Source organism: Pelecanus crispus, chromosome 11, assembly GCF_030463565.1.
Source record: "Pelecanus crispus isolate bPelCri1 chromosome 11, bPelCri1.pri, whole genome shotgun sequence".
Taxonomy (NCBI): domain Eukaryota; kingdom Metazoa; phylum Chordata; class Aves; order Pelecaniformes; family Pelecanidae; genus Pelecanus; species Pelecanus crispus.
Window position 1 is genome coordinate 33,665,262 of NC_134653.1, and position 27,500 is coordinate 33,692,761.

The 27,500-nt window shown below is 50.7% G+C and overlaps 1 protein-coding gene across 2 annotated transcripts; it reads right to left on the minus strand.

Annotated features, from left to right (window-relative positions):
* Positions 1–679: 679 nt before the first annotated feature.
* On the minus strand, positions 680–22,180 carry SCARB1 (scavenger receptor class B member 1). Of its 2 annotated transcripts, none has more exons than XM_075718557.1 (12): positions 22,061–22,180; positions 17,085–17,242; positions 15,212–15,353; positions 14,555–14,758; positions 13,513–13,608; positions 12,795–12,907; positions 10,716–10,882; positions 9,977–10,095; positions 8,283–8,356; positions 7,294–7,345; positions 6,668–6,814; positions 680–802 (listed from the first exon to the last, which is right to left on the minus strand). In XM_075718557.1, exons 1-12 carry the CDS (start codon positions 22,178–22,180, stop codon positions 680–682), a joined length of 1,515 nt encoding a protein of 504 aa, XP_075574672.1. The 2 variants fall into 2 exon arrangements, with proteins under 2 accessions (XP_075574672.1, XP_075574671.1); XM_075718556.1 differs by lacking the exon at positions 680–802 and adding an exon at positions 4,158–4,283.
* Between the last annotated feature and the right edge of the window lie 5,320 nt (positions 22,181–27,500).

A 27,500-nucleotide genomic window follows, 5' to 3' on the forward strand; every position in this document is an offset into this window, starting at 1 on the left:
CTAGAATCGCTGGAGCGCAAGGTCATGGCACAGAATTGGGGCTTTAAAAGTCACCACTGTACTCTCCAACACAGGCAAAGGCAGGAGCAACACGGGCCAGGCTCCAGGCACCCTGGGAAGCCTTTAGGAGAGACATCACCGAAGTGACAGCAGCCAGAATTGATTTGTGGTGTAGTCCAGTCACATCAAGTGGCAATAAAACCATAAGTGGCTTCAGGATAGCAAGCCCCATTTGCCCGAGATGAATGGTGGCTTTTAAAAAGATCACTAAATCCCATCAGTGCTACCTATACAAACCTCATTTATTTTAAAGGCTCCTATTAAAGTGCCTTTTATTCCTAGCAACAGGCAGTTTTAAATTGCAAAATGGCTTCTCTGATCAGCCAGCAACCATCTTCATTCCCACTGGCCCACTGGGAGAGAGCGGCTGTGGCAAACACTGGCCCCTTGGGGACAAGGATTTTTGAACACTGCGTTTCGGATGTCTGGATGAGGTCTCCTGTGCCCCAGCGTGGGAGTGCTGGTGCAGCAGTACTGTCCCGTGGCTTTGCCGTGGTGTGCAGGGTCTCCGCTGAGTTGCCCAGGACGACTTCACTGTCTGGAGACCTCTGGGGATCCAAAGCAGGTCTTCCCCCCAGCAGGGATGTGTCCCAGCGGGAAGCGTGCCGGGGCCAGCAGCTCAGGCTTCGGCATCGTCCTGGCTCAGCGTGCCAGCGTCGTGTAGGAGCGGTGTCGTCTCGGAGGAGGGGGGTGGTTTTCTCTGCATGGTGGGATGGCGCGGGCTCTTCTCGGCGGCAGTTCTCTGAAGAGGAGAGGACAGCGGTTACAGCCACGCACTCGGCCGTGGCACTGTGGTCAGATCTTACAGTGCAGGTGTCACCACATCCCCACTCGGGACACATGTGCCCCAAACCTCTTGGACTTTCACGTGGCCAAGAACCCTTTTCTGAAGGCTTCCTAAATTGAGGATTTTTGCATCTCCTCCCCTAACAAAATGAAGTTATTTCCATTCCTGCCCACTGACACTTGTAACATCCCCAACGCCCGGCCTAAAGAGCTGTGTCACCAAGTGGAGGAGCTACAGGACAAAGTCAGCATGTTGCACAGCATCAGAGAAGATGAAAGGGAGATGGACAGGGTCTTCTCAGGGACACAACAGCTTGAAGACCCCCCGGCCCCAGCTGCAGTAGAGACACAGACAGCACCCGTCCCTAGTATAATGGCAAGTGCAACCTCTGGGGAAGGTGAAGGATGGAAGCTGGTGCCTTCTGGCACCAAGAGGAAGGCTCCTGCTCCACCTAAAGGCTTACAACTACAAAATAGGTTCACCACCCTCAAAGTTGACAGGAGCCAGATATGCTTTCAAGCAGATCACGTGGGCCCCCTGACCCTAAATCATGCAACACCCCCAGGAGCAAGCAGCAAGTGACAGTAGTGGGTCAATCCCTGCTGGCTGGGGACAGAGGCACCCATCTGCCCACCTGACCAGTCATCTAGAGACATTTTCTGCTTGCTAGGGGCCTGGATCCAGGGTGTTGTGGAGGGACTGCAAGGCTTATCCAACCCTTTGACTATTACCCTCTGCTTCTTCTGTGTGGGCACCAATGATACCACCAGGGCCACCTGGGAAGTATCAAAAGTGACTACAGAGCTTAGGTGGGGGGAGACAGTCAGGGCAAAAAAGCTGGTTGATATTCAAGGATCACCTCCTCCGAGCTCAAGAGTGGTCCATCCCATCAAGCATCCCAAGTCAGGCAAAAATTCCAGCAGGCCTACACGGATGAACGTGGAGCTCCTGGGCAAACTCAGATGCAAAAAGGAAGCATACAGAAGGTGGAAGCAGGGACAGGTAACCTGGCAGGAATACAGAGGCACTCTCCCAGCATGCAGAGATGAAGTTATGAAAGCCAAAGCCCATCTGGAACTGAACCTGGACAGGGATGTCAGAGACAAGGAGAACAGCTTCTATGTGGCATGTGGGCCTGTTGCTGAATGAGGCAGGGGACCACAGAGACCAGGGGAAAGTCTAGAGCAAGGAAGACACACCCTTGGTAGAAAAGGATGAGAACAGAGAACACTTAAGCAACCTAGACATCCATAAATCCATGGACCCTGATGGCATGCACCCACGAGTGCTGAGGGAGCTGGTTAATATCACAGCAAGGCCACTCCCCATAATCTTTGAACAATCCTGGCAACTGGGAGAGGTGCCCAAAGAGTGGAGGAAAGCAAACGTCACTCCTATCTTGAAGGAGTTCAAGAAGGAAGACCTGGGGAACTACAGGCCAGTCAGCCTCCCTTCAGTCCTTGGGAAGGTGCTGGAACAGCTAATCCTAGGAGCCATTTCCAGGCACATGAAGGACAAGAAAGTCATTAGGAGTAGTCAACATGGCTTCACAAGGGGAAATCATGCTTGACCAACCCAATAAACTTCTATGATGAAATGAATGGCTTGGCAGATGAGGGGAGAGCAGTGGATATTGTCTACCTGGACTTCAATAAGGCTTTCAACACTGTCTCCCATAAGTGCCTTGTAGAGAAGCTATGGAGTATTGGCTGAATGAGCAGACAGTGAGGTGACTGAAAACTGGCTGAACAGCTAGGCCCAGAAGGTCATGAGAAGTGGCATGAAATCTGGCTGGAGGCCAGTAACTAGCAGTGTACGCCAGGGGTCAATACTGGGTCCAATCCTGTTTAACATCTTTATTAATGATCTGCATGTTTGCTGATGACACAAAACTGGGAGGGGTGGCTGATATACCAGAGGGTCATGCTGCTCCTCAGAGGGACCGCAAGAGGCTGGAGAAATGGGCTGGCAGGAACCTCATGAAGTTCAACAAGAGGATGTGTAAAGTCTTGCACCTGGGGAAGCACAACCCCATGCACCAACCAGTACATGCTAAGGGTCACCCAACTCTTAAGCAACTTAGCAGAAAAGGACCTGAGGGTCTTGGTGGACACAGAGTTGAACATGAGCAGGGAGTGTGCCCATATAGCAAAGGCAACTAACGGTATCCTGGGCTGCATTATGAGTGTTGCCAGCAGGTCAAGGGAGGTGATCCTTCCCCTCTATTCATCACTGGTGAGGCCACATATGGAGTACTGTGTCCAATTCTGGTCTTCCCAGGACAAGAGAGATGGAACTATTGGGAAAGGGTCCAGCAAAGGGCCACTAAAATGATTAAGGGACTGGGACATCTCATATGTGAGCAAAGGCTAAGAGAGCTGGGACTGTTTAGCCTGGAGAAGAAAAGCCGCAGGGGGATCTTACCAATGTATACAAGTATCTGAAGGGAGGGTGTAAATACAGAGCCGGGCTCTTCTCAGTGGTGTCCAGGGAATAGGACAAGAGCCAACAGGCACAAACTTAAACACAAGGAGGTTCCATCTGAACAATAGGAAACAGTTGTGTTTGGGGTTGTTTTTTTTTTTTTTTGCTTTTTGTTGTTGTTGTTTTTTGGTTTTTTACTGTGAAAACTGTAAAAACTGGAACAGGTTGCCCAAAGAGATTGGACAATCTCCATCCCTGGAGATATTAAGAGACATCTGGACATGGTCCTGGGCAACTGGCTATAGGTGACCCTGCTTGAGCAGGGCAGGGATGGACTAGATGACCTCCAGAGGTCCCTTCCAACCTCAATGATTCAGTGATTTTGTGATCCTGTAATACAAACACAGATATTTTCTACAGCAGGAGTTCCCTCTTGAAAGCCTTTCCATTGAGGCTCCCTGCATGCAGGAGGGGAGTGACACCCACCAGTTGACTACCTCTGTTACCCCCCCCCATGAGTTTTTACCCATTTAAAAAACTTACCTCTGGATCTCAAACACTTGGAGCGGGGGAAAAAGGTGAGAAAAGTGTTTCCTCACAACAACCCTACCTTTCACCCTGATCCCTGCTGATATTATTAGGGCTGCAGATCAAGTCCACCAGGAGAAACAACAAGAGCATGTGCCTGCAGCCTGGTTAAGTGAGAGTATTAAGACATCTAAATTGCCCTGAATAAAGCCATGAGACAACATCATCATATCAGAGCTTGCCAGGAGGGTATGTTTGGTAGATGTGGACAGTAAACATTTCCATTTGATTGGTTTTAAGCAAAGCTCAATCAAGTCAGGATGAGAAAAGTATGTTGTTACCTTGACTGGGTACCCACCTACAGTCTGGCTTCCCGCAACACCGTCCCCTTAACTGGAGGCAGCTTTTTGGCAGAGGTGGCCTGGTTGGCCTTATTACTGTCTGAGTTCTTTTTATTTCTACTCCAAAATAAAGAGCCTTTTTCCTAGAAGACAATCAGGCTAGTTTATGGTGCACTCGGACATGAATTCCACGAGGGTTCCAATTTTAGGAGGAGATTTTAAATCACTGTTTAACTAGAATCTAGTTATTAATGAAGATTTCAAAATCTAGGTTAAACTAAGCCCTACTTAAGATTTTGGTCAGTGTCAAGCCAGTTTTAAAATGGTCTGGTTGCCTTTTAAATGCACCACCACACAGGCTTTAGGCCACGTTAGCAGAGGAGAGCTACAACACTGTGTCTGGGCATGCTTTATGCCTGTACACATTTACACTTTTTTTTTTTTTTAAAAAAGAACTGCAGGTCCCACAGATGCATTTCAAACTGGCTCCACTAGACGCTAGACTAAGATTTAAGTGTTTCACAGTACCTCATCTGGACTGGGTTTAGAGCACACTGCTTCCTCCAGAAGCCAGAGGCACACAAGGTACTCCAGGAAGGAGCTGCGTTCGGGGAGACCTACATGCTGGCAGACACACAAGGTGCGGACAATGCCCCTGCTCAGTGTCCCCTCTGACATCGCCTGTGACTTCAGGAGGGAGGACTGTGCATGATTAAGCAATCATCACTAGATCAGCAACACTTCAATCAAATGAGGAACACACCTTGGCTGCAAATTGCTGTCTTCCAGTTTATGAGCTCTTATCTATTCATTAGGCAGAGACTGTCACAGAGTTGTTGCACAGCTTCCTTAGAGATTTAAGAGGTCATTGAGGTTTTTTAATCACTTTCCAGGTAGTCAGGCATTTCCTGCAGCTGATTTTTAGTTCTAGCACTTCGTGACACTTTTGGCTGAGCACCCAAATACAGCTGGCTTAGGCCTGGGTTTGGGATATTTCACAAGCAGATATTCAGTTGACTTGAGTGAATTTAAAATCCAGCTTTTCTTCCTGACCCTTTCTGGCATGGTTAAGGCTCTTTGATACCGGGAATTAAAACTTGCACAAAGCAGGGTGAGGAAATGCCAGCTCAGGGCTGCATAAGGTCTTAGAAATAGCTGCCTGGCAAATACATTTTTCAGATATGCTGGTGCTATGCAGCAGAGTGAAGTCTGTTTGCCAGTGACCTCTTGCATTTGCTGAGGCAGAGTTCAGCAGACAAAGCCTGACCATCTCTGGAGCACAGTAAGGGTTTAACGCTGAGCCCTCGGCCCTAGCATCGCTCCCACCCTGCAGGGAAGTGCATGGAGGAACAAGGGGATTTGGGATCATGTGTTTAAGTCAATTAAGCAGTTGTAGGCTTGGTTAAAATCCAGTTACGTGATACTCTGAGAACCCTGGCACTATTTAAAGTGGGTTTGCACTTAGTGTTTCAGTAAGGGCAGTTACAGGAGTTTGAGCAAAAGCAGCCCCTCGCACGTGCTCTCCCCTTAGCCCGCTCTCATCCTAAGCATTGCTTTTTTATCCCCATAAGTAGCCTCTTCACTTCCGTAGCTTTAGAGCCAGCTCAAGCCATTTGATTGTAGTGCAAAACTAAATAAGCTTGCTTTGATATAGGTTAGGCTAGGGAGCTAGATCTCTATTTCCAAGAGCTAAAGCTTTTAGAGAGCTTAGTGTTATCAGATGAATGTTTTGGAGCTGGAACCACAGATCTCCGTGAAGTGTTTTAGTTGTTTTACACTCTGTCCTTACAGCTCAGATCAGGCTCGTGTGCCAGCCAGGCACCCTCACCGCCCACCCCATCATGGGCCAACTCCTACCCAGCTGCCAGCTCCCTACAGGCTTCAGAGGTCTTTGCTTCTCAGTAAGCCCAGATGCACAAAAGCCCTGAGGGTTTACCTTCCAGAGGGTTTAACTTCCAGAGCTATTTGAAGTAGTCTGCAGGGAAACAAGTGCGTTTCAGGGAAAGACAGGGTCCAGTCTGGGTTGAGAAGCAGCCACGGTGCCTGTGCCCCTTCTGCGAGAACACAGCGACTGCATTTCATTTGTGAACAAGCTGTGCTCAAGTAGCTACATCCCCTCGAGAAGGCTCTGTTCAGATTAAAAAACTGTTGGGACCCTGTAGAGATGCACAAATCTGTGCAATGGCACAGACCTGCTGCTTTCCACAGAGGGTGGGTTGATGAGCTAGGCTTGTTCCTTCATTAGCTGGATGAGCTGAGAAATGCCTCCTCCTACCAGAACCCACTTCCATCACTGTTGTGCACTGAGGTGGCCAGAAATGCTTTTATGTTATCTATTTGCAGCCCAATTTCTAGATGGCTGAGGAAGTCCTGCTGCTATGTGCTGGCACCTGGCACCATTAGGACATGGTTCATGGCATCAGCCAATGTTTCCTCAGGAGTGTTAGATTGTCAGCCCAATCTACATCATCTGATTAAGTCTGATTTGACTAACAGCATCTCCCATTAGGCATCGGCAAGTTCTTACCTGACTCGTGGCCATGAGTACAGCTGCTGAGATAATAAGCAGGACACCCAGACCAAGGAAGATATACTGTATGTATTCCATCATGGACGGGATCAGCACCAGGTTGGTGTAAAACTGCTTTAGGACTGAGCCTTCAATGGATCCGCTCTGCTCAAAAAAAGCAAAGTTGTCAGTGGCATTTCCCTCTCACCCAGGGCTGAGAGACCAGCTGTGCAACTAACTCCTCTCCCACCACCTCCCAGCACAGATTAGGCTATTTATGCAGGATTCAGTCAGGCTAGAAGCTTTTACTAAATAGCTGGAGTCAGCTGGACATGCACACAGCTGGAGGCTGCACTCCTGGCCCACATTAGCATGGGGATGCTGGCAGCTCTGTTCTGGGCCCTATTTAACCCCACATCTAGGACAGAGCCAGAGGTTTACCAAGTATAGTGCAGGGTTTGTTCAGCTCAGAGGGATTAACGACATAGCCAAGTATTGCAAAGCCTTCTGTTGGTGCTTAATTAGTCTGTCTGGCTTAAAGCTTTATCCAAAGCAGAGTTTCCCCAGCCCTGGGTGATGGGGAAGCAGTTTCCCTCCTCCCGCAGGAGAAGCTCTGCATAATCAGGTCGTGGAAGGCAGCTCACCTCTGCAAACCACAGCAGCGGCAGGACCACTGGCTTAATCTTCCCTGTTTGACTAGGCGGGGAAGGAAAAAAGAAAAAAAAGATAAATAAATACAGACTCAGATTTCTGGTTGATCAGGCTACAACCAGTGTCAAAATTCTTCCTAAAGGGACAGGTCTGATAGACTGATAGTGGCCAGGAAACCAGTGTAAGGAGGCAGCAATTCCTGCTGCTTCAGTGAGCTGCTCCCCCCTTGAGGGACCAGGTCCAACTTGGGCCTTTCATGCAAGAGCAGAGCTTACGCTTCCATTCGTGCTTAACTGCCTGACGACAGCAGTAAGTGCCATCCCAAATCTGGGCTCCAGGGACATGAGCTCAGTGAACGGGAATGCTAAAATTCATGCAGCTCCAAGACGTCTCAGTCACCTGCATGGTACCAGAGGGTGGTGCAGCCAAGTTCACAGCATCGGGGTCTGTCTGCTGGTGTATTCACTAGAGCCAGTCAGAGCAGCAAGTGCACGCTCCTACCCTTGTGGGTTATTTAGCTTCTGGCACCACACAGCTCTTACAGAGCCCTTCTGTTTGCTTTCATAGAGCTGAAAGTGTCTTTTTGGACACAGGCTTCAACTGTCAACTCCATAGGCAGAGCATGTTTTGCCTCTCCGTGTTGGATGCACCACCTTTTGAGCGGCAGCACAGTGCAGGGGAACCGCTCCTGTGCCTCACCAGGAGATGCAGTCCATTTATCAGCCGTCCGGTCAGGTGCAAGAATGCTTGCAGGAGCCAAGCAAACAGGCAGTGACACACTGCACTGCTAAAGGATGGCAGTTTGAGGTCACTGGAAGAGCTGACATCCCACCACCTGAGCCAGCTGGCTTCTGCAACAGTGACAACTGGTAATGGTAAAGCTACTTCATCTTTGGGGAGAGTAAACTCTGCAGCGGCCCCAGCGTCGGCAGCACTCCCTGCTTGAGAAAGAGATGGCCATTTCTTCAATGTGACTACTTACATTATACCAGACACCTGCTTTATGTACAGATTCAGCTGGAGCTTGATGGAGCAATTCATGGGGATGCCTGTCAGCTGCATAGGAAGAGATGAACCATTTCATCAGTACAGCCAACATCTGTCTGGAGAGCTTTGCAGAAGAGCAACCCTTTCCCTTCCATCACAGCTGCTCTGGGTGCAACCTTCCAGAGCGATGGACTGGATCATCTAGAGATCCACTGCAGTCACCACACACAAGACCAGGAGCGTGACTGGGGTTTCCACCAAAGCACAAGCATGGGTCAACCGGGCACTGGTCCCCAGGCCCTGGGGATGACTGCTCACGGAGGGACAGCACCATCCCCATGGCAGTTTGCAGTCTGTCCCCTTCACTTGAATGCTCACCAGCTAGCGAGCGTTGCACACAGCAGCCTCAGAAAGGAGCACCTGCCTTGGGGTGGTCTGAAGGCACAAAGCTAACCTGAACAGACATGGCTGCTGTAGAAGGCAGCAGCACGCATTCAGTGGGCAGAGAGCATGAACCAGGGAGGTGGTGGGTGACCTAGGGCTTGTGGGACTAAAGCTAGACAAGTTCAAATTACCAAGTAGCATATGCAACCTGTAAGCGACTACCTAGGCAGGATGTTTTAATAGCAAATTCAGTGTTTTCCTCTTCAGTGTTCACCCTACCAGCAATGGGATGGAAAAGCACCAATGCGAAATACTCATGCACACAAAGGACAAAACCTTTCTCATAACTAGGAACCAACAGCCACTGTCCAGCAACACCCTAAAGACCATGAAAACACCACTCTTCAAAGTTGGTCCTGTTGACACCCATTAAGGCATTGGGTTCTCATAAAAGTGTGTTGCAAAACTGCAGTGTTAAGGGCAGAGTTTTTGTTGGATTGCCCTGGATGCCCTCAGCAGGCTGCAGCTAGATAAGAATATAGTTAATCTACTGTAATCAGTAGATGTTTGATACTGTAATAAACTTAATCAGATTTCCATAACTGTGATAAGAGAAGCAGAGAGAACCCAACACCTAGATAAGAAGCACAGCTTACCTTACCTCAAGAGGGGGGATTGGTTTCTTGCTTGAGGAAACACCACTGAACGTTTGGAAGATCTGACCAGATGCAACACAGGCCGTGGGTGGAAGATCCCAAAGTCCCATCCCCATCAGCAGCTGGGACAATGACGGCTTAGGACACCCCAGCTCATCACCACTCGAGTGGCGACCTCACCCTTATGCTATAGATATGTACAAAGCATAATACTGCGACAGCCCAGTGCAGAAGCAGCCAGAGAAGAAAGTTGAGAGAGTAGCAGCAGCCAGACAAAAATTGTGGCGATAGCTTCAGCTACAGCATGGTCTTCAGACTTTGTCAGTCATGACAGTACACATTTGCAGATTTGGGGCACAACCGGGCTGCTGCTAAGATATACCTCCTGGGGTTATAGACCTGAGTCAGTAGGATGAAATTGACTGTGCTTATCGAAACAATTATGCTTATAATTAGTTCTGCAGTTCTCTAGAAGACGGGCTAATTATTCACTTAGTTTATGGCTTTGACATTTTTACTTGCACATGTCCTTGCCAGTCTTTGCACTATGGAACCTGCCCAAATCAGTGCCACAAGAGCAGAGCGAAGCCACCACGCAGCCAGTGGCTTCCCCCCCCAGCACAAGGAGAGGACCCCCAGGCTCACTCACCGGGTGCACGTCGAGGAAGAGCGCATGCTGGTCCTTGCTGGGGTGAAGGCCTTCGACGGCATTCACCAGGGATGGGTCGGCATTGTAGAAGTGAGGATGGGAAATGAACATCGGTGCATCTGGATGAGAACAAAGACACCTTAAGCTCATCCAAACCCATCTGAGACTTTTTGCTGAGGTTTTTAAAGCCATTGCAGCACTTGTTCTGAACAGGCTTTTATACTTTTCTCCTCTCAATCAGAAAGTTCCTTCCCTTCTCTCCCTGCACCTTATTCCATTGCTCTGGGAGGGTTAAGACCCAGTATTTAAGCCACCCTCTCCCCCCATGCACCACACAATGCTGTGGCAACTTGCTGTACCCAGACACGGGCTAGGACACTAAATCTGAATCCTCACTCCCGCGTGACCTGCACTCAAGCATCCAAAGATAACATTTAATTTGGCAGTCACACGGCCTGCCTCATCCTACCCTCGCTCCCCCGCTGCTCCCCCCCCAGCCCAGGGGACATAACACTCTTATCCTTGGGCATTCCCACAAACACCAGGCTGTCGCAGGGCCATGGACCAAGGGGGCTTTGGGCACAAGGATTTTCCAGAACACCGTGCAGGCAGACCCCGGCAGTACCTTTCAGCACTCTCCAGATAGCAGAGCCAATTTGCCAGACAGGCAAGCTCATATCACATCCCCTACACTTTAATAACCATAGAGCAGAGAGAGCCTGGGGAGGAAAGGACTTACTTAGCCTACAGGTACTGACGTTCTGGATGCCAGACTGCATGCAGGGGCAGAAGCCTTCATTGGGTGGATAGTCTGTGCCATTGGCAAAGAGAGTTTTCGGTGCTACAAAGCGATAGGTAGGCACACCCTTGAACTTCCCAGACTGCTCGTACACCAGTGTCATGGATCTGGAAGAGTTTCAGTGGAGAAGGACCAGGATTAGCCAACAGGTTCCCAGCCCAGAACCAGACTCTCATCTTCACTGGACAAGATGCGGTTGCAACAAGATGCGGTTGCAATGTAACTTAGACTTTGAGATCAAGATAAACAGAGCAGTGCTTTGGATGGGGAATGAGTATTTAAGCCATTTGCTTTCCACATTTTAAGCACAGATAAAGGGCTGGTCAGGACCAGTTATGGAGAGAAGCCACAGGCTTATAATCCTGTTTGCAGTATCCAGATGAGATTTGTTTAAAGGCATGTAGTAATCCCCAGGGCTGTTCTCCAAGAGATAATAGCCTCTTTGTGAAAGCAAAGAGAGAGCACTTCTACCTTGGAGCCACAGGGGATGACACCGGCATATAGGCTATCAGGGGAGTGGAAAATTTTACTACATTATGCAGCAAGATTTTTTTCTTGATACAACAGGCTCATGACATTATGCTGCATTATTGCTACCAGCTGGCCAGGATAGATGTGAGTTTCCAGGAAGGAAAGTTTGCTCCCTTCATACTCGAGTGAGGGTTGCAGGGATGCAGACAGCCTGGGCAGGCCAAAGGGATGCTTATGCCTCCAGCTGCCTTCTGACACACAAGGATAGGGGATTCAGGGCATGTTCAGCCATTAAGTGCATGCCTCTTGGCTGCGCTCACCTTCCAGCAAGGAGGCAGAGGCTGCTGCCGCACATCAGCAGGATAAAGCCTTGCCTGCCTTGCAGGGACATCCAGGTAGTTGCAGCTCAGCATCAGCTGCCCTAATGTGCAAACAGCATAGGAGGTGAGCCCTGCATGCCCTGCAGCAAGGCAGATATGCTCTTAGTCTATCAACTGATGTTTGTGACTCCTTGCTACCTATCCAGGCTGGCAGAGAGGCACAGATAAAGATCTGGGGAGAAGAGACAGCACTGCTTGGTGAAGAGGCAGAGCCACTTCCTCCACAGCACTGACCTGCAGGAACCTCCTGCGCTAACAAGAGACCAAGCTTGGTTTCCTCACTTTACTTAACGCCTTCCCTGGAGACATGCTCCGTTCCCTAGATTTCTGTAGTTTTACAGAAACAGGTTTGTGTATTTAAACTTTGATTACTGGTAAACTTCCCTGTAAGCCCTTGGCTCCCAGTCATTTTGGTATTTGCTGATGTCCCTTGTATAGAGGAATTCCCGCACTAATACTTGGCTCAGCTGACTTTGCTTGTTCCGCTGAAGAGGTCATCGTGCTCTATTCAGCATGAGCATTTGCTTGTTTTGCAGCACTATCTACAAAGCTGGAATTAGCATTATCTGCCTCAAGCTGGGGACAGGGTTTTGTGCCACGCCTGCCTCCTGGCCTCCTCTCCTTCCAGCCTCACAGAGTTTCCACACAGGCAGTCTCTGCAGCGTACTTTAACCCCTGTGTGGTCAGCCAAGGTCAGGGTGTCTTATACAGGACAGATGTGCACAGCAGTGCATGAAGTAGGCAGCAAAAAAAGTGAAGCAGCCTGGAAGTGGTGGCACAAGCCCCGACAACATCACTTCTGTAAGCATTTCGTCAGCTCAAATAGTTCTGCAAATGCTTCTAGCAGCGTTTCCTTATGACGACTCTTACTTCTCCCTCTCTCCTCCCACATCTTATCTAGACTTGTTATTTTCTACTGATTCAACATGGGCAAGTTAGACTTTTCCAGTGATCTGGAAGGTATTTATGAATACCACAAGATGCTGCTAATTAGACGACTACACTGTTTGCAAAGCTCAGACACTGCAACACTGAACTGCAGCTGAACTTTAACTACAGAAACTAGTCATGAGCCCTCTGCGTCACTGCACAGGTACTCTGTGTGCACAGGACGAGCATTGCATCTCCTGCCACCTGCACAGGGACAAGCTGGCAGCTGTGGCCTCACCTGCAGGCATCAGGGCTGTAGAACTCCAATGATGTTGGGGACATGAATGGTGGCCACATCTCCCCTGCGGTCCCGTTGATCATGTTGCACCCGTCGCTCCGCCAGTAGTTCACCTGCAGGACAGACAGAGAGAAGAGCTTAGATCAACAAGCTTGCTGGAGAGTTGGCTTCCACCCCTGCATGGGACATCCACCGCTCTACACTGCTTCCAGAGGAGCTTGAGATAGCAACACTGAAGAGCTTCCAAGATCCTTCCCATTTAAACATCTGCCCAATTAATGGAAAAACAGGACAAGAACCTCCTGTCCCAAGTGCTCCTGCAATGCTTGATCTGTAGATTCAGTTGATTTTAGTTAGGAGTGGAATTCCACACAGGAAGCATAAGCACCCCTTTAACAAGAACATTTAAATAACACCCTAAAACAGAGGCCACAGGAGCCTGGGACTTCAACCATTAGAAGCAACCAGCTCCGTCAATATTTCAAGGGAGTCCCAGTGACACTGATGATGAGCTGAACTTAATGCTTCATAACAAGCCTCTTGTCATATGGCTGCCTTCTGGCAATTTGCTGGAACAGAAGCTGCAGCAGTTGAAGTCCCACAGAAACTTGCCTTCAAACCTACAACCCAGAGATACAACAGCACTGAGAGCTTTCAGTTTACCTTGCTTTAGATCAGGCATTGCCCCCATATTAGAGGTTTGCTGCCCAACACTTACCTTCTTTAGTCCATTCCATGAATCCACCATGTGAACTTTACTGATGTCCTTCATGCCTGTGTTCACTGTGAACAGACCCGAACTGGAGGTGTTAAGCTGCAGAGAGAAGAAACTAACTTTTAATCCATTATACGCAGAAAGACTGCAATGTTAATGACTGTATGCTCCGTCGTCTCTAGGGGTCCTTCATGCTGGAAGCTACTGAACTTGTACTTATTTCAGCTTCCAGCAACAGCTTCCAAGACATGCATTTCTGCTTGAGGGGAGAATTAAGGCAGCCTTACACAACCACCACCAGCTACACATGGCTGCTCCAAACAGTTTGTTGGGGGATAGCCCAGACACTCAATCCCAAGATTTTAGTACAAGACAGACATTGAATTGCTGGAGTGTGTCCAGAGAAGAGCAATGAAGCTGGTGAAGGGTCTGGAGCACAGGTCGTATGAGGAGCAGCTGAGGGAGCTGGGGTTGTTTAGTCTGGAGAAGAGGAGGCTGAGGGGAGACCTTATCGCTCTCTACAACTGCCTGAAAGGAGGGTGTAGCCAGGTGGGTGTTGGTCTCTTCTCCCAAGTAACTAACGACAGGACGAGAGGAAATGGGCTCAGATTGCATCAGGGGAGGTTTAGATTGGGTATCAGGAAAAATTCCTTCACGGAAAGGGTTGTAAAGCATTGGGACAGGCTGCCCAGAGAGGTGGTGGAGTCACCATCCCTAGAAGCATTCAAAAAACGGGTAGACGTGGCACCTGGGGACATGGTTTAGTAGGCATGGTGGTGTTGGGTTGATGGTTGGACTGATGATCTTAGCAGTCCTTTCCAACCTTAATGATTCCTAGTTTTACTTTCATTAAAAATAATCCAGCCACCAAGCCAGGAAACACGAAATTGCTGTTCTACCCTTAATTGGTTTAGTGGTGGACTTGGTAGTGTAGGTTAATGGTTGGACTGGATGATGTTAAAGGTCTTTTCCAACCTAAACCATTCTATGATTCTAAGACCAATATGGCTGTGATTTTAGTGCTCCCAAACAACAGTTTACTTACCTCTATAAATAAGCCAAATTTCCCCTTGAAAGGGATCAAGCCAGGAACAAGCATATTTATTGCATCTATAAGAGGATCTTCATAGCCCCACATGATCTCCCCCACCGTCCGGTTCATGAATGCCTCCTGTTTCAGGCCAGCCAGGACTCCACTCAGTAAAAGCTTCACAAAGTTTGGCAGGTTTTCCATCATTACAGCCGCTCCCTGAGAAAGAAAACAAATCTCTGAGATGAGAGCCCCATCTTTACCAAAGAGGAAGCAATGCATCTTCAGTGCCTAGCAAAGTCCTTCTGCTGCACTGATCTACAGCCCTAGAGAAATCCTTTGGACAAACCAGGGTTCACCATTTATCCCCAGTTAGGTAAGAAAGCAGTTGAGGGCTCACAGGCTTCATTTTGCCAGAGGACACTCAGACAAGGTTGCAGACTTGAGCTCAGATGCTTTGCCAGCCCCTCTGTACTCTGCTTTTGGACGGATAACAGCCCAACCCAACAACCAACACGCAAAAAGCGGAAAATTGCATTTCATAAGCTTAATCACCTCATGGCTTGATTAACCTTAAGCCCTACATGAAAGTAAGCTTTGAGTCAGGATTGGGTATTATCACCCTTCCCATAAGCTCAGAAGTTGGTACTTGCCCAGGGAGCAAGTTCTTACCATCATCAAAATGTTTGGCACGACAACGTACTCTTCTTCACTGCCATTGGACAAGTCCGGCTCAAAGAAGAGTCTCCGGTACTCCAGGTAGGAGACAGTGCCATTGTCATGGAATGTGATATTTGTTTTATACCTGAACTCTCTGCAAAGAGATGGGAGAGATCATGAGAACCCTTCCCCCCAACAGTGCCCCTGCAATGCCTGTGAAGTGAGGATGGGCTGCACAGGCCTGGGCTTGCTTCTGAAAAGCAGAGGAAGGAGACCAAACCCCAGCAAGAAGCTAAAAGTCAGCAGGGGAGGCAGCGTGCCAGGGAACAGGCCATGTCAGTCTCCCACCCTGACAAGTATCAGGGTCTAGCAGGAGGAGATGGCAGCCTGGGAGTGAGGCATTGCTGACAGATGGGATTCTGCAGCAACTTGAAGACACCAAGCGTTTCTTCCCAGCTGACGAGAAATCTGAGACAAAAGCATAAACCCCCTCTGTCACTTTGCCCACAGCGAAAGCCCAGCCCTATCAGAGAGGCACCCAGATAAGCAGACCTACACCAACGCACATGCAAAAACAACCTGCAAAACAGAAGAGAACCAAGCAAGGTGGCACAAGGCCCACCAACGAGCCCACACTGATTTGCCCCAGAGCTGCCTGATGGCTCCCAGATGCACGCAGCATCATGGCTCTCCTGCTCCTCAGGGCTTCGGGCACGCCACCTCCTGCATGCTGCCCAGCACCCCTCTGCTCCATGCCACAGGGCCAGCCCAGCCTCACGGGGGCTGCAATGCTCCACAGTAGCACGAGGTTGTCCCCATCACAAGCCTGTTACAGCTCCTGAGGAAGCTGAAGCTCAAGCCACCAGCAAAAACAAAGTCCTTTGTTGTGGAGCCTCTGTCTTATGGCCCACATTAGGGAAGGGCACTAATCTTGCTCAGCGGGAACACAAGGACACTAAGAAGCTTTGCCCCTTTGTTTATTCTTATTTATGGTATAAGTGAAGCCTTTTCCCCAAGCCAAGTGACTGATGCGATCACAACATACAGAATCCACATGGTCTTACGGTGTGACCTAGCAAGCCCAGGGGAAACAAGGGCGTATACATACTGCCAGGTTTACCCCCAACGCTACTGAAACAGCTTTGGATTAAACCAATAATCTTCCCACATAAGCTTGCTTAGGCTGTTGACCTAACTTTGCCTACATGTGTAGGCACTATCATGTTGAATATCGCTATTTATGGGTAAGTTCACACACTCAACTCAACAACCATCACTTCACATTTCAGGTCCAGAGAAGCATCTGGGGTTTCAACCACCACCCTCAACCATGGCCAATAGACCCAGCCCTGTTGTAGGTGGGCCTGAGCAAGTTTCAGTGCCCCATACTGGTTCTCATGACCAGAGTATTCATGTTAGACAGATTCTGGGTCTCATGTTAGACAAGAGGTCTTAGGCCAGTCCGTGAAATTTGATATCAAGGTGACTCCAGCTCTGGATCTGGACTCTTAAATGCACAGTGAAGAGGAAACGAGCCCACTCTGAAGATGAGGGTTGCCCACCACCACACCAACACCCCTCATGCCTATGTTTGGACCGTATCAGCCCAGGTCCAGCTGCCCAACAAGTCCCAGCACAGGACTGAGCTCCACAACTCAGTGAAGCACAGACCAGCCTTACCACCCCAGCACCCAGAGGTCCTACTTGTGGCTTTAGCAAGATCAGAGCAGTTAGAGCACATTTGGGTTGCTTCAAAATCCTATGCCCCTGGACTTGCACCAAGTATGCTAATGCTGTGCCCTCCTGCCAGCAGAGTCAGCCAGAAGCTTGGCAGGCAGCATGGTGGCCAGGCTCATGCCTAGCTGGACCACAAATGGTACCTGACCTGTAAACATAGGGTCCACGCTGGTTCAGCATCGGCTTTGCTCCCTGGAGGACCTCCTTGGGGTTCAGCACTTCAAAGAAGTACACTGACATGTAGAAAGGGACAGGAATGTCTTTCCACATGCTGAAGGAGATGCTGCTGGGGTCAATCCTGACATTCTGCAAGGAAAAAAAAAAAATACTAAGGAGACACAACTTTTCAGCTCAGTGGCTGCAGCTGAGCACATCCACCCTTGGCTCCACATCAGGCCCAGCTGAAGGTGGCAGCTCCAGCAGGGGCTCTCCGGAGGATCCAGGCATGTTATGCAGACTGAAGCCAAGCCAGATCTAAATCAGGAACTCCAAAGCACCAAGTTCATACCACAGGATGTCTGCAGGCTTATTTATTCAGGCTCAACTTTCCAGATCCTACCCACAGGATTTCGGAGCTGTTTTGATGTGCTAGAGGCTCGCCCTGTGCTAGACAAGCCAGCCCTGAATTATTCACGGCTCTGCATGTTTGACTTGCCTGGTGCAGACAACCCTGTCCCAAAGGCTTCCATTCACCTGCCAGGTTTGGCAGCTTCATGCAGCCAGAAACGGGCAAGGGGTGGGAGGAGGGGTGGCACATCCATCCGCACAACTGTTTAGGTACCGGCAGGGAGGGCCCACTAAAGTCTCAAAAAGCACATAGAGAACTGGAATGGTGACCTAGCTGTGTCCCAACAGCTCTGTGCATGACACCGTTGCCCCCCTCTCAGCTGCTGTCCTGCAGTGACTCAAAGCTGGTCATAAGGCAGATCAAAGGCAATGCACCATAGCGGCTTCCGTATCACTGTCCCGTTTGCTGTGAAATGCCTGCAGGAGCCCAAACATGACTTAAACCTTCACCAGCTCCCCCAGCCCAGGAGCTGGATCTGGACACATCTGTCTCCACTCCCTCCCTGCCTCCCATGGGCTGCTTTATGAACAATAGCCTGTTCCTTCTTGAGCATCCGTTTTTTGGCTGCATTCCACCACAACCTTTGCTTCCTCTGCAAGCACAAGCCCTTGCCACGGTTAAATAATGCAGACAGCTTATGGAAGCGGGTTTCATCCACTAATTGATGAAGGCCTGTGGGCATTATCCTGCTGCAGCTCAGCAGCCCCACCAACAGCTCTCCTGCCCTGGCACAGCTCAATCTGACTGTGCACATAATTGCTGTCACATGCAGTTGAGAATGAAAGCTGCCAGGGGCTTCCCTGCCAACACCCCATCTTTCTTTAACCATTTCATGGTGAGGCCGTGCCACCTGCAAGCAGCAGGGCTTTGCAAGCCCCTCGCTCAAGCCCAGATCCTCCAAGCCCTGCACCGTGGAGATGTCTGCTCAGGGGTAGCGTAACCCACCTAGCAAACCCTTCCTACCTCCATGTCAACGCCTGCCTGCTGCTGGCCGAGCGCCTCCATCCTGCCAGCCTCAAGGATTTCATGGCAAAGAAGCAGTTAGAGGACAAGATTTTATTTAGTCTGCTTTATAATCCCTGCTCCCAAGTGTCCAACAGAGTCTGAATAGCAACATCTGCTTTTCTTTACTCCTTTATTCTGTCTTGCACTCCCTGGATCCCTTATTGCATATGCATGTATTTATATAACATGTACACAGTCAGATGGAGCTTCATCCCAGCTACTTCTCTCAGTCCTCTCCCACCTGGGCACAGCAGCTCAAGGTACTCCACAGATGCTGCTAAGCAAGATCTACTTAACAGGGTAGCCTTAGGATTAAGCTACTTGTAGGTTAAAACAAACATGGTCACATGTCTGAAATAAAAATAGAATATTTTTCCCTTAGATGGGTTACCAAGTGTCACTGAGAGGTTTGGTCCCTCCTAACCATGACGATCTCTTGTTCCTGAGGAACTGAAACGAACTGGCTACTGTTTGTCTCCTCCAGACAGGAGCAGAAGAGCAGCAGCTCCATCAACAGTGCCCAAATTCTGCTTCTCCAGGAGGGAGGCTCAGTAAAACCAAGAGTTGAGGTTTCTTCCACAGGTTGAGAGGAGCAGTCATGCTGTGTGCAAGTGTAGCCTCAGTGTCAGACTTCATCCTCCACATCCTCTCACCACCATCCTCATCACCCTGCTAAAACAGCAAGGAGAGTGCTATCAGCCTTCTGCCAGCTTCCAGGCAGGGCAGCACAAGAGTTCCCAGCTGGAGAAGAAATGGTAAGTGGCAGATGGATGATGGGTCAATGCAGTCTCACCGTGTTAAAGCTCATCTCTTAGGCAGGTTTGTGGCTCTCCAGGTGCTTCCAGAAAAGCAACAGCCCCACATTTTACAGGGCCAATGCCGCAGGCAGTCCAGCTGCCAGGACAGTAGCCGATGCAGGTTCAGTTTCTGCAAATGGGGCAGGAGCTGGGCTCCGAGTTCCCTGTTTCTACTGTACATTCCCCTACAGACTTTACTCAAACATATCTCCAAAATTACAACCTTTTTTTGCAACTAAGTGCTTTCCATCAGGATACACCACCTTGACCTTCCATGCAGATCTTGGGAAGCCAGGACTGGCAAGCTAGCCTTCACCTGCCCAACCCCTGCCACCAGCCCTTCAAAGCCCAGCTCCTCCTCTTACCCACCACTCTGAAGACCAACCCAGGAGTGTCAGTAAGGAACTAGATATTTCTCACCACCCTAGTCATCAGCACTCACTCTATTTTCTATTTCACATTAAGCCTCATAAGAACTCAGGACCATTTGGGTCATACTGAAGATGTGGAGACCAAGAGCTTGAGATGAAGGGAGACCTGAGGAAAAACAAGGGTTGGTCTTTTCCTCAGCTTCTGTTCTCACTGCACATTAGTAGCTAATCAAGTAGAAAGAAGCAGGAGTGGCTGAGAAAAAGAGGGCAGAAATGTTTTTGCACCAAAAATGTCACTCCTGCTCTGCAGGGGCCATGCAGCCTTTCCTATGCAGGTACCAGCCCCTGATGTCCATGAAACTGGACAAAGATTGACACTTACTGCTTAAGCCGCAGGACTGTCTGCCTTTGCCCAGCCAGCAGCACTTCCAGAGGTTATGTTTAAGCAGTGTTTTTGTTTTGGCAGACACTTTGCAGCACAAGCAACCACAGCCATTGGCCATGGGGTGTTTATTCACCTCTCATCAGAAGCACACTTCCAGGTGGTGACCTGTGTAGGTGCAAGCTTGGAGAAATGCCCAGGCAAGAGGCACATCTATTCTGGGCAGACAGAAAAATGTTTGGCTAAACATGGGAACGGGTCAATTGGTTTGTTACAGCAGGATAACTGGTGTCCCGACAGCGAGGACAGGAGCGCTGGTTCCCAAGTCTCTGTGCAGCAGTTACTGAACAGACCAACAACTCCATCTACAGCCCCACACCTTAACCGTGGGGGATAAACACCCCTTCGGCCTCAGGACCTCTCTTACGGATAAGAGAGGCAGCTCTTTAGGTTTTCCAGTTGAGCAGGAGAAGATGACCTGGAGGTTGCTCCATGCACAAGGCTCCTTCACAGCACACCCGCACACCACCTGTTCCATTTCCAGTTCGGAAAGCATCTCACCAGAGTCCATCCGAGCCTGGTGATCCGTATACCTATTTAGAAAAGGAGCGCTGCAAAAGGTAAAAGCAGTAGGGACAGGAGGAAGGGCTGGTGCTCGGGGCAACGCTCAGCCCAGCGCAACCAGGGCTGTCCCCCCCGACACAAAAAGCCTTTGCTAATCAGGGATGAGAGCCCGTTCAGCCCAGGGTGGAACATCCCAAGCCCAGATTTGCCCACGCTAAGACTTGTGAGGCTGTTTGGAGCGACACCGAAGCGGAGACCCTTCGGAGCGGTCTCCTGCTCCCCTGCATCACACCAGACAGGGAAACCATGCCCACGCACCGGCCCTGCCTGCGCACCGGCTCCAGCGCACCCTGCTCAGCACCATCACCGCCCGCTCCAGGCCCTGGATGCACACCAGCCCCGTGCCAAGCCCCAGCCATGCACCGGCTCCAGCGCACCCTGCTCAGCACCATCACCGCCCGCTCCAGGCCCTGGATGCGCACCAGCCCCGTGCCTGCGCACCGGCTCCAGCGCGCCCTGCTCAGCACCATCACCGCCCGCTCCGGGCCCTGGATGCGCACCAGCCCCGTGCCTGCGCACCGGCTCCAGCGCGCCCTGCTCAGCACCATCACCGCCCGCTCCGGGCCCTGGATGCGCACCAGCCCCGTGCCTGCGCACCGGCTCCAGCGCGCCCTGCTCAGCACCATCATCGCCCGCTCCAGGCCCTGGATGCGCACCAACCCCGTGCCTGCGCACCGGCTCCAGCGCGCCCTGCTCAGCACCATCACCGCCCGCTCCGGGCCCTCGATGAGCACCAGCCCCGTGCCAAGCCCCAGCCATGCACCGGCTCCAGTGTGCCCTGCTCAGCACCATCACCGCCTGCACCCTGCTCCGGGCCCTGGATGTGCACCAGCCCCGTGCCAAGCCCCAGCCATGCACCGGCTCCAGTGTGCCCTGCTCAGCACCATCACCGCCTGCACCCTGCTCCGGGCCCTGGATGTGCACCAGCCCCGTGCCAAGCCTCAGCCATGCACCGGCTCCAGCGCACCCTGCTCAGCACCATCACTGCCCGCTCCGGGCCCTGGGTGAGCACCAGCCCCGTGCCTGCGCACCGGCTCCAGCGTGCCCTGCTCAGCACCATCATCGCCCGCTCCAGGCCCTGGATGCGCACCAGCCCTGTGCCTGCGCACCGGCTCCAGTGCACCCTGCTCAGCACCATCACCGCCCGCTCCGGGCCCTCGATGAGCACCAGCCCCGTGCCAAGCCCCGGCCATGCACCGGCTCCAGCGCACCCTGCTCAGCACCATCACCGCCCGCACCCCGCTCCGGGCCCTGGATGAGCACCAGCCCCGTGCCAAGCCCCGGCCATGCACCGGCTCCAGCCCCCGTGCACCCAACGCGCACCCCCCCCGCCCCGCTCCGGACACGCACCCCCACCCAAAACCCGCCCCCGCTGACCTTGACCACCTGCTCCTTGATGATGAGGGGCCCCACCAGCAGCAGGCAGACCCCCAGGAGGGCGCAGGCCGCCCCGGCCAGCCCCAGCCCCAGCGATACCCTGCGCCGGGCCGCGGCCATGGCACAGCGCAGCGGAGCACGGCGGGGCCGCCGCCGCCACCGCCGCTTTATGGCCCCCGCCCGGCCCGGCCCGGCCCGGCGGAGGGAACGGGGCGGAGCGGGGGCGGGGACGGGGCCGGGGCTGGAGCGGGAACGGGGCTGGAGCGGGAACGGGGCCGCGCCGAGCCCCAGCCGCTGGCTCAGCGCCGCCGAGTGAACCTGTGGAAAACACAACCCCGTGTATATGCATAAACATAAAACCATAGCTTAATATACAAATATGTTTAAATAGATACAAACATGCAAATCGATAAATATATATATAAGTGTGTGTGTATATATACACATGCACACATGCACACATATGCACACATGCACACATATACACATGCACACATACATGCACACATGCACACATACACATGCACACGTACACACATACACACATATACACATGCACACATGCACACGTACATGCACACATGCACACATACACATGCACACGTACACACATACACACATACACACATGCACACATGCACACATACACACATGCACACGTACACCCATATACACATGCACACATACACACATATACACATGCACACATGCACACGTACATGCACACATGCACACATACACATGCACACGTACACACATACACACATACACACATGCACACATGCACACATACACACATGCACACGTACACCCATATACACATGCACACATACACACATATACACATGCACACATGCACACGTACACACGTACACACATATACACATATACACATGCACACATGCACACGTACACACATATACACATGCACACATGCACACATGCACACGTACACACATACACACATGCACACATGCACACATACACACATATACACATGCACACATACACACGTACACACATACACACATATACACATGCACACATACACACGTACACACATATACACATGCACACATGCACACGTACACACATATACACAGGCACACATACACACATATACACATGCACACATGCACACGTACACACATATACACAGGCACACATACACACATATACACATGCACACATGCACACATACACACATATACACATGCACACATACACACGTACACACATATACACATGCACACATGCACACGTACACACATATACACAGGCACACATACACACATATACACATGCACACATGCACACATACACACATATACACATGCACACATGCACACATGCACACATACACACGTACACACATATACACATGCACACATACACATGTACACACATATACACATGCACACATGCACACGTACACACGTACACACATATACAGCCCAGGCCACCCCCGGGGGGACCGGCTGCCTCCATGGCCACCGCAGCAGCCGGCGGGGTGGCCGCCAGCCCCTTGCCCCAGCAGGTATTTGGTGTCTCGGGAAAGGGGGCAAGTGCAGGCGGCTGTAAGGGGCTCGGCCGGCTGTCAGCCGCCGGCCGGTGACCCGGGGCTCGACCCCAGGCTCTCCCCGAGGAGAAAATATCCATTGCCTCCTTCTACCCGCCTCTGTTTTTCCAAGGAATTGGGTCTTTCGTCTATCTGGTGCATCTGAAGTGGCCCTGAATAAAAGCCTGGTTGAGACTCATCCCTAAAAGTGTCTAGAAGTTAGCAAGAAATAAAAAAGGGAAGAGTCTGGTTTGCGGCAGCCTATTTTAAAACAATTATACGCATCATCCTGCTGTCCAAACTGTAAGTTGATCCGAGCTAAAGGGTCTAAAAACTGGAATGCATCTACCAGCAAAACGCTGTCGCCGCGACATGATGTGTGGGTGCCGCGGGTCTGGTGGTGCATCCCCCCCCCCCCCCGCCTTTTTGTCTCTTAAACTGCTTTACGACCTCAGGGATTCCTGCCAGACCGCGACCTTGTGCAGCGAGTTGGTCAGTCAGGCACCCCTAAATTGTACCAGAAACTCCCAGGTGGTTGAAGCGGAGAGCAGCCTTGTCCTTATCAGAAACTCTTCCATGGTTGAAGCGGGGAGTGAGAACAATCAGCTGCCCCTGACAGCCTTGACACAGAGCAGTAATTACCGACCCGGATTCTGGCTCCGATGGAGATTTGCGATGACTAAAGCCAATCACCTCACAATCTTGTAAAACAGCAGTCCTAGGTGAGGCCCTTTGAGCTCTCCTGGACTGCAGCGGGCTGCACCAGCACCTCCCTCTGAGCGGGACGCCTCTCAGAGCTACCAAACTCCTAAAGTTTGCTAAAATCGGAGGTCCATCGCCGAAGACCAACAGTGGAGCCTGGGCTGAAACCCTTCACTCCTTGAGGCTCAACCCTCGCCTGTTGAGAAACGCCAAGACATTCAACGTGAATATTTCACTGAACTCGAGGGGAATTTTTAACAGGTACACCATATATATATATATGTACTCGTGTCTGTGTGTCTGCATGCGTGAATCAGTTTAAGTAGCCTGCAGATGTATAATTTAATTACAAAGTGAGTCTTATACTGCTGCATTATCCTTATTCCTATAAACGGTTGACCAAGATTGAGACTAAGATTGGACCTAGCTGCACCCAGACTCCTCTCTGAGAAGGAGTTTAGAAAGCGAGGGGGTCTATTCTGAACCTCGTGGCTCAATGGAAGGGTCCCCCTTATCCCCTGCAACCACAATCTCTCTGGGAGTCGTTCCAGCTCAGTGTAACTTAATTTTCCTTTACGCACTGCCATGTAGTAATAGAGTGAACCTTGCCATCTTCGAATCTCTAACTAAGTCACTGTTTTGGTCAATTTTGTCTAATCCCTTTGTTAATCACTGGTGACTGAGTGCTATTAAAATATCACAATCAAATCCTGCAATTTGCCACAAGTAACTTCTAAACTGCTACTAAATCAAACTGTGTAAAGTCACTCACTGACGATAAATTAACATAATCAGCAGGATTCACAAACCTGCATTCGCGACAGCGGGGAGACGCAAGCCCCCAGCTCCCACCCAGGCAGAGGCCAGGACAGCAGAGGACCCGACTCTTGCCATGGCCTTCACCTTGGTGGAACACCTCCATTTGTGTCTTTAAGCTTAATTACGTCTTTTTTTTCATTCTAGACCTTTTTCCTCGCTTCTTGCCTCTGTTTAATTGCTGTAGCAATTACGGTGTCTCTGTTCAATACCAGCCAGCTCTCTGTAGTGGAGGCAGCTACTGGCCGTACCCCCTTTCCCCAGCAGCAATGCTTGCAGATCCAGCACGAAGTACATGCTGTTTTTTCCCTTAAGATATTTTGCTTGGAAAAAAATCTTGTAAAAGATTTCCTTCACATCCCAATAAGGCCACGTAGCACTCAGGAGATATCCTGAAGTATGGTGGGAACAATGAGAACCATGTGAAGTTATCAGAAGCAGGAGACAGCTAGTATTTTCATGTTTAGAACAAAATACATTATGAAATACATTATGAAATGCTTTGCTGTTTTCATCAAATGTTGCTGTTCTGCAGTTATGCTCAGGGGTGCTCCACTATCAGCGTTCACGCTGCCGTTAACCCCTTGAAGCTCATCGAATCCAGCAAAGCAACCTGCAGAGATCAGCGCTTTGACTCAGCTTGTGAGACCGCGGCGCAGGTTTCTCCTCCACCAAGCTCTCCGCCTTGCAGCACAGCCACTTCCATCGCACTCCAGGCCGTTACGTACTTGTAGGGCATTGTAGTTTTTTAAGTACGGTACATAGGGTGGATTTTCACTGAGGCATTTAAAAGAATTTCTTAAAATATTTGTCATTTCTGTAGGCTTTTGACACTGAGTGTCGCCATGTCCTCCTGCAGCTCTTCCCCCTCAGCGATCAACCCACCTTCAAATCAGAACTGCTTGCAGTTATTTTTTCCAGCTTTTGGTTTTTTTGGATCATCAGATTTCCAAGGAAAAGCTTCCCAGGAGCGTAGAGAAAGGAGTTATGAAAACATAACCAGGCTGCAGCTTCTTCCTTTTTACCTAAGAGCAGCTCCCTTCATCCCAGAAACAGCCCCCCCTGAACTGGATCAGACACCCACTTTTGAGGAGCTCCATTACAGCATACCCAAAACTGCTGAATTTTTATTTGCTGCATAAATTCAGACGACTCAAGAGGCCAGAAAACCCACGCAACAGCAAGCTTTGCCATTTGTATTTGTCCAGGGTTCAGTTACACTAGTTGAGGAGTACGTCAGCTGAGCAAGGGTCCCCCCTCCGCCGTGAGGCTGCTGCACCGGCAGCACCGGCGAGGCTCCCACCCAGCCCACCGGCACCCACTGTCCCGGGAAGCCAGGACAGGAGCGGGCAGGGCCCGGGGCTCCCCGGGGCCGCACGACGAGCTCAGCCATGGCACAACACCCGCTCCCGCCTGGCGTGGCCTTTTAGCTCAGTGGCATTCACAAGCTTTCTCCAATTCAGCACAGATCTTGATGATCCAAACTCATTCCTGACAGGCCACAAGGCACTAAAAGCATCTTCCGTCGCTCTCTTCATCAAGAATAATTAACAATGGGTGCTACTTGAGTCAAACCCTGCTATCCCACCACTCTGGGTGGTGTAGGATCACTTTAGGTCCCACTGAGGTCAGCAATCAGCTGAAACCTCCAACGCCCACCACATCCCCTTCCCAAAGCAAGCCACAGTACTGCTCATCAGGTGTATTTTTGGTTTTTTACTCTTCAGCCTCCCGCTTTCCCCGTGTCCCAATCCCCAGTGCAGCGTGGGTGACTAGTCACGAGCTCCGACGTTCAGCAACCTCCACCACAAAATACCGCAGCAGAGGCTTCCCTTTAGGCAGTGTTTTTCCAGCACACAGGAACTGCTCCGTGACATGTTTCAGCTCATTAATACCATCCCATTTTCTCTAAGCACAAAGCTGGAATGAAAGCACATTCCGAAAGATTTTTAACAAGCTGGCACATCTGAAATCACAAAGTTTGCTTCATAGAATCATAGAATCATCGAAAGCTTTGGGTTGGAAGGGCCCTTTAGAGCCCACCCAGCCCAACCCCCTGCAGTGACAGGGACAGCTTTAACCAGAGCAGGGTGCTCACAGCCCCGTCCAGCCTGGCCTGGGATGTTGCCAGGGATGGGGCCTCCACCGCCTCTCTGGGCAACCCCTTCCAGTGCTTCACCACCTGCATTGTAAGGAATTTCTTCCTTATATCCATTCTAAATCTATCCTCCTTTAGTTTAAAACCATTACTCTTTGTCCTGTCACAACAGGCCTTGCTAAAAAGCTTGCCCCCACCCTTCCTATGGGCCCCCTTCAGTACTGAAAAGCTCCCTGCAGCCCCCTCCTCTCCAGGCTGAGCACCCC

Coding starts and splice junctions, on each gene's coding strand:
- SCARB1 (XM_075718556.1), bottom strand. CDS start 22,180: ATGGCCGCGGCCCGGCGCAGGGTATCGCTGGGGCTGGGGCTGGCCGGG. Junction 15,354..17,084: donor CGTGGACCCTATGTTTACAG/GTCAGGTACCAT, acceptor ATCTCTTTGCAG/AGAGTTCAGGTATAAAACAA. Junction 12,908..13,512: donor CATGGAATGGACTAAAGAAG/GTAAGTGTTGGG, acceptor TCTGTCCTGCAG/GTGAACTACTGGCGGAGCGA.